This window comes from Pomacea canaliculata, linkage group LG4 (genome assembly GCF_003073045.1).
Source record: "Pomacea canaliculata isolate SZHN2017 linkage group LG4, ASM307304v1, whole genome shotgun sequence".
NCBI classification, from domain to species: Eukaryota; Metazoa; Mollusca; class Gastropoda; order Architaenioglossa; family Ampullariidae; genus Pomacea; species Pomacea canaliculata.
In genome coordinates, this window is record NC_037593.1 from 11,678,649 (window position 1) to 11,693,446 (window position 14,798).

Genomic DNA, 14,798 nt, shown 5'->3' on the forward strand with positions numbered 1-14,798 from the left:
TCAAAGGAAGTTTACATGCTGACTTCCCTTTGTAAGCTCGAGGGCAAGACACCTGGATTAGTATCCTGGAATACGTGTTTACTGTAAGACCTGCCTTAACTAGCGGACTGGCGTTGGACCCTTAATCCACAGTCAGCTTAATAATATTACTGGTAGACGGACACAATTCGCAGATTTATCAGGTAGTGCGGATGTCGATATGGTATCTACTAAACGTTATACTATTGTCTAAATATAGAGGTGTGCATTATGTGTAATAATCACTGGCTGTGCTATATTGTTCATTGCTTAATCAATTAATCATTTACACATCTACCTGAAGATTATCGGCATGTTCGAAATCTGGGGATCGAGTAGCAGTACCTTATTATATGAGTATCAGGTGTGGAGTTTAAACACATCTGTAGAATTCGATTTCAAAGAGAGAACATATTTTACTCCTAGCTTGAAGTCTCATTGCTTCAACAAAGTACATGAATGTTTTTCCAGTACAGACGGCCAGGGCCGCCGAGAGCCAGCCCGGGCCCCGGGACAGACGACCTCTCCGGGCCCCTTGTACTTGTAATCGTAAATTATTTTCCCAGTGTATAATGTATGTTTACAATTCGAATCTCAATATCTACACTCAAACTCAACTTCTGCATGTGTAATGCTTGGGTGTTTTGTACTTAGACCTTTCTTTAAAAGAAAAAGAAAAGGAGAAGAAGAAAAAAATCCACTGACCAATTAAGTCCGGGCCCCCTTGACAGCCGCGGGCCTGGGTACACCAGACCCCCCTGTCCCCCCCCCCCCTCTCGTCAGGCCTGCAGACGGCTGGTCTTTAGAGAAAGTTTGTTTTGTACAATGTTCGATTTTACCATCAGGTGCACTAGACTGTAACCTTGTCCATAAAGACCGCCTTCTCAATATCAGAACCATATCTATCAAATAATGGCTTATAAAAACAACAAAGGTTTGTGAAAATGTAAAAAAAAGTTGGTCTAGGAAGAGTCTTAAAAGGCAGTTGATGTGCGTACTGTGATTTAGCTCCATCCCGGACTGAAGCTCTCCAGCACATTGACAATTTATTCTGAGTTGTGTTGTAAAGCAGGATATCGTGTAATGTGTTTGTGATGTGTTGTGTTAGCTTTTCAAAGCTCGACAGGTTCTGTGTGCCACGTTTGGTATACACTTTTGTTATACACATTTCATTTGAAATTCTATTGCAGTACACATCTTTTAAATACAACATCTAACATTTTCATGATAATTTCCACACAATACAATATCAAAATCAATTCAAAGATTTTATTATTGCTCGACAGTACCATTTTAGCAAATGCATTAAAGCGCAGGTTCACGGACAGACAGATTTTCCAAGAAAATCATGTTTCTGGCATTTTCTTCCCACGGTGTACAGTTGCGACAGAAGCTTTGCTTAGACAAATACTTGACATTCTCAGGACTTGTTTGAAGAGGACAATAACACAACATGCAAAGCATTTTTTTAAATGTCTACAAAGGTCAGCCTGATCTATACTCCCCTCCATCATGTCTGATGTCATTGAAAGGGCAGACCGTCAACTCGACCTGAATATTGTGATTGGTATTATAGACAGAGTGCACAGTGCGACCAGCGGGTTAGAGATAAAAAAAATCTAAATTTTATTGCCTTGTTGCTGTTGACAACAAACCGTCGTTTCACTGGACCTCGAGGTCGGCCTGACAAATAAAGGCCTTGGTCTCTCCGCATTTGTTGTCGTTTAGAAGCAAGACTTTATTGTACAAGACCTCAACACAGTCTTCGCTACTCAAATAATCGTCCGGCTGGCCTCTGGCCCAGAGGGTGAAATCGGTCCGCAAGGGGGAGCCATCCGTCCATAGGAAATGACCTTCGGTCACAATGTCATCTGCTCCAACCCACCAACGGCCGCTCGAGTTTAGCTGTTGTCCTGCACAAAGCAATATGGCTTCCATCTTTTATTCAGCCTTGGAGTAATTTCTTCCCAGTATTTAAGCCTCATGACCCAAACTTATCGACATCAGTTTTTAAGTGGGTTACAGGTAATTCTGATTGATTGATTGACTGATTGATTGATTGATTGATTGATTGATTGATTGATTGATTGATTGATTGATTGATTCTGCTGTTGCTGATTCTGCATAGTATAAAACAAAAATACAATAAATAAATATTTTCCAAAAGTTAAACAGCCATGTCGTAAATGTTTTTCAGTGACCAACTTTAACTTGGCAACAGTAGTCAAGATGTGTGCCACTTACCGTTAGTGTCCATCAGCGACAACAAGGCCAAGCCACCCTCCTCACTTGACTTCGGTTGAAAGAGATGAGCTCCATCATTTTCACAGCGCCTTCTAGCAGCCTGGTAGTCTAGACCGATTGTGTACAACTTCAGACAATGCTTATGGTAAAGCACATAACCCTTCTCCACAGGACAGCCACCTGCACATAAAAACTGACTTTGTATCAGACGATCACTTTTAATGAGTAGAATGATACTTCAATTGAACTCTGAAGTTTCTTCTGTCAATGATAACCGTCTAATTCATAAAACAGAAGAGCAGCATACTCTGTTGTTACTTATAACAATAGAAGTTATAAAGACGCAAAAGCAATCAATCCTCAAAAGTAAATCATCATTTGTCAATAAATAAGCCTTTTTTTTGGCTTCTGTAAACAGCACGAGCTTTTCTGTCAGGAAAGGAGGAGGAAGAACTTTTCTAGTACTCACATTATTATCTCTATTTTTGTATTTAGGGAAATGAAAACAGACAAATATTTCAATCAAAGACAAAATCTAATATACTGCAAAGAGAACTCGACTTTTTATACAACTCTAAAAGTCACACATGCTGAATATTTAATAGAAAACAGAAGGTAAAAACAACCCAAAGTTGGTACTCGGAAGCTGTATTTTTATCCTTCTGGTGCGTGAAATTAGGAGAAAAGCAGCCTAATAAACTAACAAACAAGAATTTAAAACTACTTTAAGCATACTCGCAGACACCTTAATGTCTATCGTCGTGTTGTTTAATGTAATATCTGCTACAATATGTATTGATATAAAAATTTCCCATTTTTTAATGGAAGTGTACCATAAGGTGGTTGCTCCGATATCCTTTTCCGAGCTGACATTTCTGAAAGTAGAGCTGCTTGAGTCTCGTTTGACGTGGTCACGTGAGTAGCTAAAGCGTTCTCAATGTCGGTCACTTTACTCCTCATCGTTGACATCTCACTACGAGTTTCTGTCTTCAGAACTGCCACATCTTCAGCGATGGCTGTCAAGTTGCTTATTAACTGACTACGATAGTCGCAATCTGTCAGCCTCGAGGCCGCCCACTTCGATATACCTATGTCTACCTGTAACATCCGTTCATCTACCTGGGACATCCGGTTGTCAACCTGTGACATGCGGTCATCAACCTGTGACATTCGGTCATCAACCTTCGACATCCTGACGTCTACCTGTGACATTCGTTCATCTACCTTCGGTATCCGGTCTTCCATTTGCTGTTGTTTCAATAACACATTCTTTAGCGTGTCATTTATGTTCATCGTCTCTTTCTCAAACTGATGGCGAAAGTCCTCGAAGACTTGATTAACCGTCGTCATCTCTTTTAGCCTTTGCAGTTGAAAATCACTGAGGGTGTTCTTCGTGGAATTAAGTTCGTCTTGGACTTCTTTTAGGATTCTACTGATATTCCACAAATCTGCAATCTTTTCCTCTGTTGCGACTAATCGACCAATCAAAGCATCAAGCTGGTCACACTTAGCTTGGCGATGAACAAGGTGAGCCATTGCAGCCACACCACTTTCCCTGCAGTCGTGGGCTCTGCTGCTTCTCTCTAACTCCTCCACACGCTGAGCCAGGCTGGACAAATTCGCCAGAGATACACCCTCTTCCCTCGAGGTCTCCAGATCCTTGTTGTCTATCTGCACTTCGATCTGAGCCCATTTTCTGAGAGGAGACTGGTCGTCCTGTAGCTGGGGTCCTGGCAGTCAAGCTGACAACTGTAGAGGCCAGGTCTGGCGACCTTCACGGGCAGGTCCAGTGTAAAGTGGTTGTCGGTGAATCCTGTACTCGCCAGCAGCTGTCCCACGGGATCCTAGAAAAAAATAAGAAGTTTTACACTAAAGAGAAGTGGTCGCTCTACGATTCTTGTTGGATTCTAGAAGAAATAGAATTCTACAAATATTCGTTCGGACTTGTTAAATGTTTTCAAATTCTAAATTGTGATGCAGTAAGCAGCATCACGACTGTTACCATCATCATAATAAAGACCAAGATCAATGTTCTTCCTGTTCTTTCCTCTGTTCCTTTAATGTTTTTGATCTGTAATTTATTTTGAAACTGTTTAATTGCATTTAGAACTCCTGCGAACTGTAGAAAGTTAGTGGTCAAGCTGTGGAATTTTAGCTGAAACTCCTTGTATGTGAGATAGTCACCATTTTCTTTAAGTAAATGTCTAACTTTGTAGATATCTTCTCGTAGCCAATCACTAAAGTAAATTGTGTGGTTGCCTATAACAATGTTTATGTTGTAGAAGAGACATTCTGCATTAAATTCATCAATAGTTGCGGGTGTACATTTTACATGTAATCTTTTAAAATGTTTCAAAACATCATGCCAAAAAGGGTTGTGTATTCTGTTAATTAATTAATGCATTCACAAATTCACTACCTAGAAAATGTAGTTTATCAAGTTCAGGATACAAGTATAGTGTAGATTCCTTTAATACTGCCTTCTTGTAGAAAAGTTTCTTTATTCATTGCAGATAGGATTGTTGTTGTTGTTGTTGTTGTTGTTGTTGTTGTTGTTGTTGTTGTTGTTGCTGCTGCTGCTGCTGCTGCTGTTGTTGTTGTTGTTGTTGTTGTTGTTGTTGTTGTTGTTGTTGTTGTTGTTGTTCACCGTGGGGAAGTGTTGTGTATGACTTTGTGAATGTAGGGATGGATGTTGTTCAGCATTTAAGGACGAGAAGTGACTCTAGTCATTATGGGTCATCAACAGTAATGTTCAATTTAACGATCCAGTGGTATACACGAACTACGGATGAATGATTTCTTGATGCCCGACATGGTAAGTTCTGCGAAGAGCATCTTAAAGTGAGGGATATGACAAGATTTAATGTTTATGTTGCTGTCTGCTTGTACCCTGCAATTCACAACGAGTCATTGTCTTGAAGGGGAGACCTATCACATCATCAAATCAGTGGATTATTGTGTCATTGCTGTCATCACCATATGTCGCTGTTCTCCGCTGAGACTGCTTGAGGACGACTGAAATGCTGCACAATTATTGGATTAACTTATTACTACTACATATTAATACTAATATTGCAGACGATAGTCGATTTTCTAGTCTATCAGAGACACTGCATTTCTCTACTATGGTCCGGCCTGATGTATACCAAGTGTCTACAGAAACATGATCGTAGATTCCGTGTCTGTTTGTTTGTTTTTTTATATAGTACTGAGTTTACGAATTCACATGCTAAAAATAAACCTGTAAATGTTCTCAAGTGTAAAATATGGTAAGGATTAACTTATCCATTAGTTACAAATTTGTCTGATCTGTCATTTGGTGTGCGATATTTGTATACAATATACGACATCTACCTGTGCCACCGTGACTGATATTTCTGTGACAAACATGATATTACTAACAACAGTCTCACATCTACTGGCTCGTCAGCTCTTACATTACAAGGAATAACATGACAATGGTGTGCTGAATGATTTTAATATTTTATTCTATTTCGTTATTTCGTCAAGTATTACCATACACAGCTCTCCCCCTTGTGCCAGGGTAAGAGCAAAAGAAAACTGAGAACAGCTGACTGAACATTACTAAGGTACAGAGTGGACAGCACACTATTCGTCCTTCACTCTGTTCAGATGTCTACCTGACAAATATACTCCTGCTTCCGCGTGCAGGGAAGGTCGTTGAACACAATACCGTTCGAGACTACGACACAGTCCTCATTGTTACTGTTGTTCGGCTCGCCGGGGGCCCAAAGTCCGTTCTCTCTCAACAGAGGGCTGCGGTCGCTCCACAGGAACTGTCCCTCCACTTCAATGTCATTTACTCCAATCCATAAACCATCCGGTGTATCGTAGAGCACTTTACCTGAGCACAAAGAATGATTTCCTTCTTTTAATGAATATTTCATCTAAATGTCTACCTTACAATCTAATGATATCTACTGTTGATTTTAAGGAGGTCCCTGGTTTGAAAAGTGCTCTGTAATATTTTTAATGAATGAATACTTCATACGACGAAAACAGTCCAGTTTCAATGCTCTACCTGTGTGAAAAACGAGACATGAGACAAAGTGGAATCTTTACCACGAAGAAATAAGATCAGTGGTCGACAAAGCTGCGGATGGAAAAAAGGAAATGTTATAACTTTGAGATGATCGAAACCCTAAATTGTACACATTTTTAGGTGGTCATATATTCATTTAAATAAAATTCATTTAGATATCCAACTGATTTGCAAGTAACAACTCTCTTTTTATATATGTGTGTGTGAGAGAGAGACTAAGGCAGTTTCTTCCCGTTTTCTATCTAACTGAAACAATAAAATGTGTGTGTCTATATATATTTTATAACTTGCTTTCGTCTGGACTAGTCAGAGTATTAATGTCCCTTATTTGTGTTTCATTAAGAAACACGAAAACTACAATAACATGCTTTTTTCAAAATTACAATAATGTTTTGTGTTGGGTTTTTTTTTAAACGTTTATTTTCCATTAACACATTACACACTTAAACAATTCATACCCGTTGCAATATAACAAACATATATAATAATATGACAGACAGATGAGGTAATACATGTCAAAATATATGTATGTCTTATCACTGTTTAAATTCTAATTAATGAGTTGCATATAAGGTAGCCACTGCTTTACAATTTTTTCTTCTTTTATTTCCGATCGTGCACGAAAAATTAAAAATTTCAAGTTTATATCTATGCTGAAGTATCCGAATGAATTGTTGCAACCATGGGATGGTCACAAACGTCATCCTACTCTAGACCCATATTAAATAAAATTATCTTTGTCCCCAGTATTCAATGCAGTACTGTTATTTGAAGCCATTTCAATTTAATATATTTAACATTTGCCAATTTTCCGAAGATAATGTGACAATCAACATTTCTATTTAGTCTGTTATCCCGTTTGGACAGCAGTTAGGTACATGTGTATTGTCATAATAATGGGACCATTTTGTCCTAATACAATCTTGCATTTTTTTCTCTAGATTAAATTACACTAAGAGTTTTACTTTTATCATAGGCAAGCGATGATGGTTCACTTATATTCTGTCTGTCTGGATGTAGGTATTCCTTTATGGCCTGTATGCAACCATTCAAAGAGACAAAGTTAATGTTTACATCATATATACTTTTAACATCTTGGCGTGATAGGAAATTTCCTTTCATCTAGTAAGTGTTTAATTAAATATATCCATTTGTCTACCAAACCTCTACACAGAAATGGTTTATTCCCAATCTTAATTTTGTTGTTACAAAGGATGAGCTCTGATGTAATTTCTTCAATTTTTTCACATACAGCACTTTCTCCACGTATCTTGTACATTTTAAGAACATCCGTCCAGAAACTATTCACATTTACAAAAGAGGTTTTTTAGGTAAGTTGGCATTTTATGTGAAGACATATTTTTTTTCCATTTACGGTTTCTTTATGTTCCACAAACGTGATAGTGTTAAAGCATTCATACAAGTTCTAAGACCACGTATGTCATTCCCTACCATTATACATGTTTTTCTCAATTTTTTTCTATCCAACACAAACTGAACTATACATTTCTGAATGTTATTAGTAATATGGTCTGGAGGGCTTTGCAGCAATCGCCACAAATGTATTCATTTTTACAAGATTAACGACTTGAGTATTGCTGCACATCCTAATAGAGTTAACTGTCGTTGTAGCCAAATCTTGTACCCTGTTCTAATTTCGGCAAGGTTGATCCAAGCTTGTCATCATCTTATCAACTTGTTCTTGCCCTTTAGCATTATTTTTATGTTTGCAATTATGATAATCAACTTGAAAGTTTAAAACACTATTTAAAACAATATTCCAGTCTTCTCCAATAACATTATTTTCTACCTTCTACATTCTTCTAACTGTGAATAAAATTTTGGATCTTATTTATTTGGTGTACACTACCAGCTAAAAGCTCTTTCTCTAATGTTTTTATCACTGCAATCATATAATTTCCTCCATTATCTTTGTCAAAAATGAGATCGACATGTTTGACTGATGTTGTCTGCTGTCTCTCGCTTTCGTCTCCCTTTTCCTTCCAATTTTCCACTTTTCTGCCAGGACCTGCTCTAAAAACGTTTGCTAGTTTTTCTTTAAGTAAATAAATTCAGTTACTTTACACCAAGGTACATACCTATCCAACCTGTGCCATGACCATCGCTTACCCGCGAAATTACAATCATGTTTATATATGAACGTATCTACCAGAAATCAATGGAAAATACTGGAAAATTGAACCGGAAACGCCAGAAGTGCGCGAGTCTTTTAAATGCGAATGTGGATACATAATTGATGATGATTTAGTTTGTATATGATTTATGTAAAAAGCGCACTGAGCAAATTTCTGGAAAGGTGCGATACAAACCATATCATCGTCATCATCATCGTCATCATCTCAAGGTCAGAACGTACTTAATATTCGATTTACCATTTTTTCGTACTGAACCTCATTCGTAATGCAGATGACAGTAACATTTGTATCAGCTTACCCATCGTGTCCAACAAATAGACTAAAGCCGGGACATCCTGCACACGTGACTTCAAGTGAAAGAGATGAGCTCCATCAGTTTGACAGCGCATGGTGGCAGTCTGGTAGTCTTGCTTCACAGAGTACATCTTCAGACAACTATCGTTAAAAAGCACGTAATTTCTCTCTACAGGACAGCCACCTGCACAAACAAGTTTACATCGCAACAAGTTGTGTCAGGAACTGACCTTTACATTAGCGACCCTCGGCATTGTAAGTGCAAGTAGTGTGTACTGATGTAGTCACTGTCAGTCTTTGTCTGGATGTTGAATGATCACCGCACGACACGTAACAAGCATTGGCACTACGAGGACAATACACAGAGACAGGCTGATGTTGTATATGTTGTAAGTGTGTAAGGTTGGATGATGGCTATAGCAGCACTGTAGCATTTGGAAATACGGAGAGCACGGGTGGTACTGGGACCGCTTTGAGACTGGCACGATTTTGTATATAATGTATTTTAATTTTAAGCCCCAGCTTTCCGGATGGAAGTTTTTTTTGGAAAATATCCTAAATGACCTACTGATAAATTCCTAGCTCTCAGGCGTGAACTCACCGTCACCTGTTTCTGAGATGACTTTACAGGTTGATAACATGGTCCACAAAAAGCAGTCCACGCTATTGGTGTATAGCCATCATCACGTAAAACGTTAGTGAAGCAATTCAGTGAAGTGTAACGTTTTAACAAGAATACAAGAATAACTCTAATCTCTCCTAGTCACTGGGAGAAGAGGCAAGGAATAAACTAAACAATTGTTGTTGACTATACCAATAAAACTTATTATAAATAGTATCATCGTCCTTCTTCTGGTATATCACAATAATCAAAAAGCTTAAATTCGGACAGCTGCTGAAGTCGTAAAATAAATCTAAGAGAGTTGAAAAAGCAACACAACGATATTCCTGGCTTCTGGACATACGAGAGTGACAGTATTACTTGACGAAGTCTTGTAGGAATCTATTATAACTTTAACATTTTCACGTACTTTCAACAAATTTCTTTGGAAGATATATAAATATAATATATAAAGCCTTGTTTACGGCTGAATGTTTAGTGCTTAACCACTCTTCAGCACAGCATGGCCCTCCCCCACCTCCGCTTCCTTGGCCTTCTCTGGTAAACTTCGGAGTGATGGGCAGTGAGGCGAGGGAGAGAGTTTCTGATGACAGGAAAGCAGAAGAGCAGACTTTCTGCTCCACAGTTGAGTGCAGTAACCGTCAGTAATCGTACATCAGGAAGAGACATAAACCTCTTTAAACATGCATTATGTCTACTTTTGTCACTGTTAATGTAGGTTTACAGTACATCGTAAACACACATAAACCTCTTTAAACATGTATTATTTCTACTTTGGTCACGCTAAAGCAGGTTTACCGTAGGGAGCTCCAACCTCCGCTGAACGACGCGAACGGACATCCATGTCTTCCTTGGTAGCCGCGACTTCTTTGGGCAAGTCTTTACCAGTCACACCTAAGTAAACAGAATAACTTACTGTTAGCTGCTAAACAACTCTACATTGCAGATTTTCTTTTGCAACGTCTCTGTTTCTTCGTACCCATACTTAAGCTAATGTTGCATTTCGGTTCCTCTCAATTTCCATGGTTTTTGTTTATTGCAGATTTTTTTTAATGGTTGCATGTCATCCATTACATAGATGTTAGATTAATGCATACTGCTCGTTCTTTGTTTCTATTTTGTAAAACTTAGTATGTGAATCTAAATGTTTATCGAATATTGTGTACAAACTGTAATATAGATTGTATCAAGATAGGCTAAGTGATATAGTGCTGTGAAATTAGACACGAGGTTTCATACTATTTATTTTATATAAATATATTTAAATATTTTTTGTTAAAAATAAACTTGTTACTGCTGCGATCAACAAGATTGAATTTGTAATTCTCTTTGATCCTTTACCTGCTCATGACAAATATTTTACATACTATGTTTTTATAACATATAATCATACCTTTTACTTATTTTGTCATGTTCATTCTAGTTGTTGCCAAGGCAGCAACGCCAGTGATGCTTTTCTAATAAACTGATCATAAATGTTTTTTTAGCAAAAAAAAAAAGTGATAAGAAAAAGAACTTGCCCAAGGTGACAGTCACAACAAAGGTCACAGCTAGTCGTGTCACGAATGTCAGACGAGGTGATCGTGAGGTGGCCTGAGAAAAAATAATAAGTACACAGACGATGGTATTCGATTGAGTAGACTAATAAGTAAGACCCGAAAGACAAAACTAATCCCATTTTTTTATACACTGATGGAGGATAAAATTTAAGGCCTCAGTATGAATGTGTAGAATATAAAACATGAATCGCAAACAAAAAGAATTTGCAAATAATAATCATAAAAAGTAAATTCTGCTAGATTGTCACGACACCGCTAAGTGTCTCTCGCTCACTCCCTTTCGTCACACTTGCGGCGTTACACAAATACGCGTGCTTTCACACAGATAAAATGATTTGCCTAAAGGAGTCTGCCTATTTTTAGTAAACAAAAAAAAATAAAGTATTGGCCCTTGAACTCACACAAATATTAGGACTTAAGCGTCTGACGATTTAGCATCCATGTTAAACTTCTGAAAATGATCTTCACTCTTAATCAAACGTCCTGCTTCCAGTCCTGTCACGCTTACCTCTCCCTACCTATTCTCCCGTCCTCCCTAACTCCTCTCCCCTCTGTCGTCACACCTCTTTTTTTACATCATCGGCACACGCATTCCGAAAACTTTCGTCATTCACGCTCTTTCGTCCTTGCACGTGCCCTTAGTCCTCTCTCTTCGACTAGGTCTGTGACATAGATACTATCGCTTGATTGTAACGGTTTGGTTAAGCTTTATTTCAATATTCTTAAAGGATAGCGCGCCTCAGAAAAGTACCAAAGTTTATACAAAATTTTAAAACATAGTGTATAAATAATATAAATAATTAATCTACATAAACTCTTACCATCTGAAGACGTCTGTACTTCTCGCTGTGTTCACGGAGTTCGTAGAGGAGAGACCTCGGACTGTCTGAACACAGGGCGGCATCAGCAATACATACTCTCGTCCACACTCCCACCTGGCATCACGTGTAAATATTTTGTGAGAGAAGGCGGGCCAGTAACAACAGGTATCCACGTCACGAGAGGCGTGGTCTGACCTGAACACGTGCTGTCATCAATATTCTATTGTGTTCTTGGTAGTTCGAACAAAGTTCAAATCTTGTAAAAAAAATTACTTTTTTTATCAATGCACCGGAGTTAAAGTGCAAGGGATGGAGGCGAAAATAAATGAGCTGGACTAGCGGGGACGAACGTGAGAAGTTGAACGGCTAATGACCCTCGTGAACTTGTGACGTCACTGCGAGAAGCAGCATGGTGGCATCTCTGTCTCACCTTGGAGTAGCACACTTTTACTACCAAAACACATTTGTGACCTCACTTGTTCAGATCAGATTCAAATTACTTTTTGTTCTCTTCTTTTGAGCTGAGGCAGTAGTATAACGTATCCCGTCGTGAATCAGTCGTTTGGAACGGATCATACATAACAGAAAAGTCATCAGATACCAGATTTTGTTTAAATCGTTGTATAGGATAAAACTTTTGCAGTCATCCAGTCCCACAAAACAATGAGGCCAGGAATGATAAAAAGTTTATTGCTACAAGTAGAAAGTGAACAATGGAGTGTTTGAGAAAATTTAACGAAGAATATGTTATATGTTAACAAATTTCACTAAATATTTAAATCAGAGGCGTATATGCTACTGGCAGTCGCAAATGTAGGAGATAAAAATCAAGGAAAGATGATCTTTAAAGTTCAATTTCTCAGCTGCAGTAAAAAGAAATAAAACAAAGCGTTTGGATCCTCAACGCCTCAAGTAGTCTTCAGGTCTTCAAGCTTATTTTCAGGCTGACCTGACTAGCAGAAAAATATTTTCTATACATAACTTCATAAGTTCATTCCATGTAAATAAAAAATAGATTTTGAAATTCATTTAATTATGAAAAATGAAAAAGTCTCATAACCTATTATCCGTAGAAGTAATAATCATGAGTGTTCAGGGGAGATTACCCTAACTCCTGGCGGAAGTAGGAACCAAGTCAGTGGAGTCTACTCTATTAATAGGGAAACAGAAAGCACTTAATCTCGATACAAACATTTATTGTTTTAACATTAGTCATTATTAATAATGTGTTAAGTTTACCGTATGGAGGTCTGAAAGATTCAGATGGACGACGGCTTTATTCACATCTTTAGGAAAAACTTGGGTGTCCAAGATGTAACCAGTCGCCCATAAAAGACAGAGGAATGGAGACATGTATACAGACCAATCAAACCGACCTGTAAAGCCTATGTCTATGTCTGATGGTCAGTTTCCAACTAAACACGTATTGTAAATAAAATAATTTTCTACGGTAAGCAGTTTTATACTACTGGGCAGTTTGCGATTCCGGCTTCTTTTGTTAACACCTTGAAATTTCAGTGTAAAGCCTGAGATCATGTTCTTTTACTGAAATAAATAATAGGAAAAAAATGTCGCAAGGTAATAATCATGACAAGTGTCATTTATGTTGTGAAAGTTAAACCAGTTTATGGTGAAGTAGCCTGAATGACTATAGCAACCACGCATACAATGAACAAAAAAAATCAAATCTTCCCGATGTTGAGCCCACAGCCCTCACTGCTGTCACGTGGTGTGCACGAACTTCAGGAGCAGCTACGACTTCTGTTCAGCATGTGAGCAATATAGTTTTGCCTTCTAGCTTTTCTGTCAATATTTTGTGACAGCTTGGGTAGCAATAACAAGTATGCAGGGTGGGAGAGGTGTGGTATGTCACAGACACGCCCTAGTGTTTACAGCTGGAGCAAAGACGGTTAACTGTACACGCACCAACGAACTTTCATAAGACATATATCGCTAGAGAACAATAAGGGAAAGTGAGTAATCAACAGTAAAGTTAGAATAGTGGGGAGGGGTAGAGGGTGTCGTGGACAGGCTGTACTCGATGTGAAAAAAGTGATCTTTAGGAAAAAAAGATTAAATGCTGCTGAACGAAATACGAAAAACGAGTGTTCTGCAATGTTGATAAACTGGCATTCCAAGCACAACTGCTCCAGCCACACTCTGTTGAGCAACTGGACTGTGGCGTAGAGTTGTTGATGACCAGGCCCCAGTGTCTCGACATCTGATGCGCCAGTCCACATAGTCACCTTGGTATTCACGAGTTTAGCTCCGTGACCAAAAGTGTACTCGCCGGTGAGCGGAAGCTGGACTCACCATCCACAAAGAGATTTATAAAGCCGCCAAGTTACCTATCCGTTCGCGCATCCATTAGAAACTGTCCGTGCTGTGTTTTAATTTATGTGCTAATTCCTGCTCTGACTATAGTCCAACCCTGCAAACATTCCTGGGACACGTAAAGGCCCTATTACTGGATAATTGTGATGGCAGCGGGATCTGCATGGGCCCCTTGCTGGTCTTTGGAGGACTACCTATAAATTTCCCTTTCCCTCGTATTCCTCATCGATGTGGGTTGGTAGGTTTTAAGCACTAACATAACCCTTCAAAGAATCTCACAGTGTTTCAAAGTCCAACTTAGAGTGTCACGATCGGCTTTCAAATAAAACAAACACGAGATCACTTCAGTTTAGGACGTCCATATAATTATTATCATGAAAACTTCAAACATAAATAACCATACAAGAAACTTCCAAAAATGAGTAAGTGAATTCACACTCTTCCACTCATACACAACGAAATCAAGAAGGCAATGGTATACACTAACGTAACTACTACGACCGCACGCAGGCAGATCCCCAGGTCCGCACTTACTTTACCAAGACTATCAAACATGTCCATGTCAGTAACTAGTAACTATCAGTCTCTCAGAGCACTTTTCTACTCGCTAGAAAAGTCCGAGTGCTCATACAAATGAAACAGCACACCAAAGTGCTAAAAGTCCGATTCAACAGTCTTTCTCTCTAT

General features: G+C 38.6%; 2 protein-coding genes across 2 annotated transcripts; both read right to left on the minus strand.

Moving 5' to 3' along the window:
- Window positions 1–1,275: 1,275 nt before the first annotated feature.
- Window positions 1,276–3,970, minus strand: LOC112561202 (C-type lectin domain family 4 member F-like). The gene is made up of 3 exons (XM_025233539.1): window positions 3,096–3,970; window positions 2,263–2,442; window positions 1,276–1,931 (listed from the first exon to the last, which is right to left on the minus strand). Exons 1-3 carry the CDS (start codon window positions 3,796–3,798, stop codon window positions 1,681–1,683), a joined length of 1,134 nt encoding a protein of 377 aa, XP_025089324.1. The 5' UTR covers window positions 3,799–3,970; the 3' UTR covers window positions 1,276–1,680.
- Window positions 3,971–5,726: 1,756 nt separating this feature from the next.
- On the minus strand, window positions 5,727–11,885 carry LOC112561211 (C-type lectin mannose-binding isoform-like). Its single transcript, XM_025233552.1, has 5 exons — window positions 11,778–11,885; window positions 10,918–10,990; window positions 10,196–10,291; window positions 8,780–8,959; window positions 5,727–6,127 (listed from the first exon to the last, which is right to left on the minus strand). The coding sequence occupies exons 1-5, from the start codon at window positions 11,778–11,780 to the stop codon at window positions 5,892–5,894; spliced, it is 588 nt and encodes a 195-aa protein (XP_025089337.1). The 5' UTR covers window positions 11,781–11,885; the 3' UTR covers window positions 5,727–5,891.
- Window positions 11,886–14,798: the final 2,913 nt, after the last annotated feature.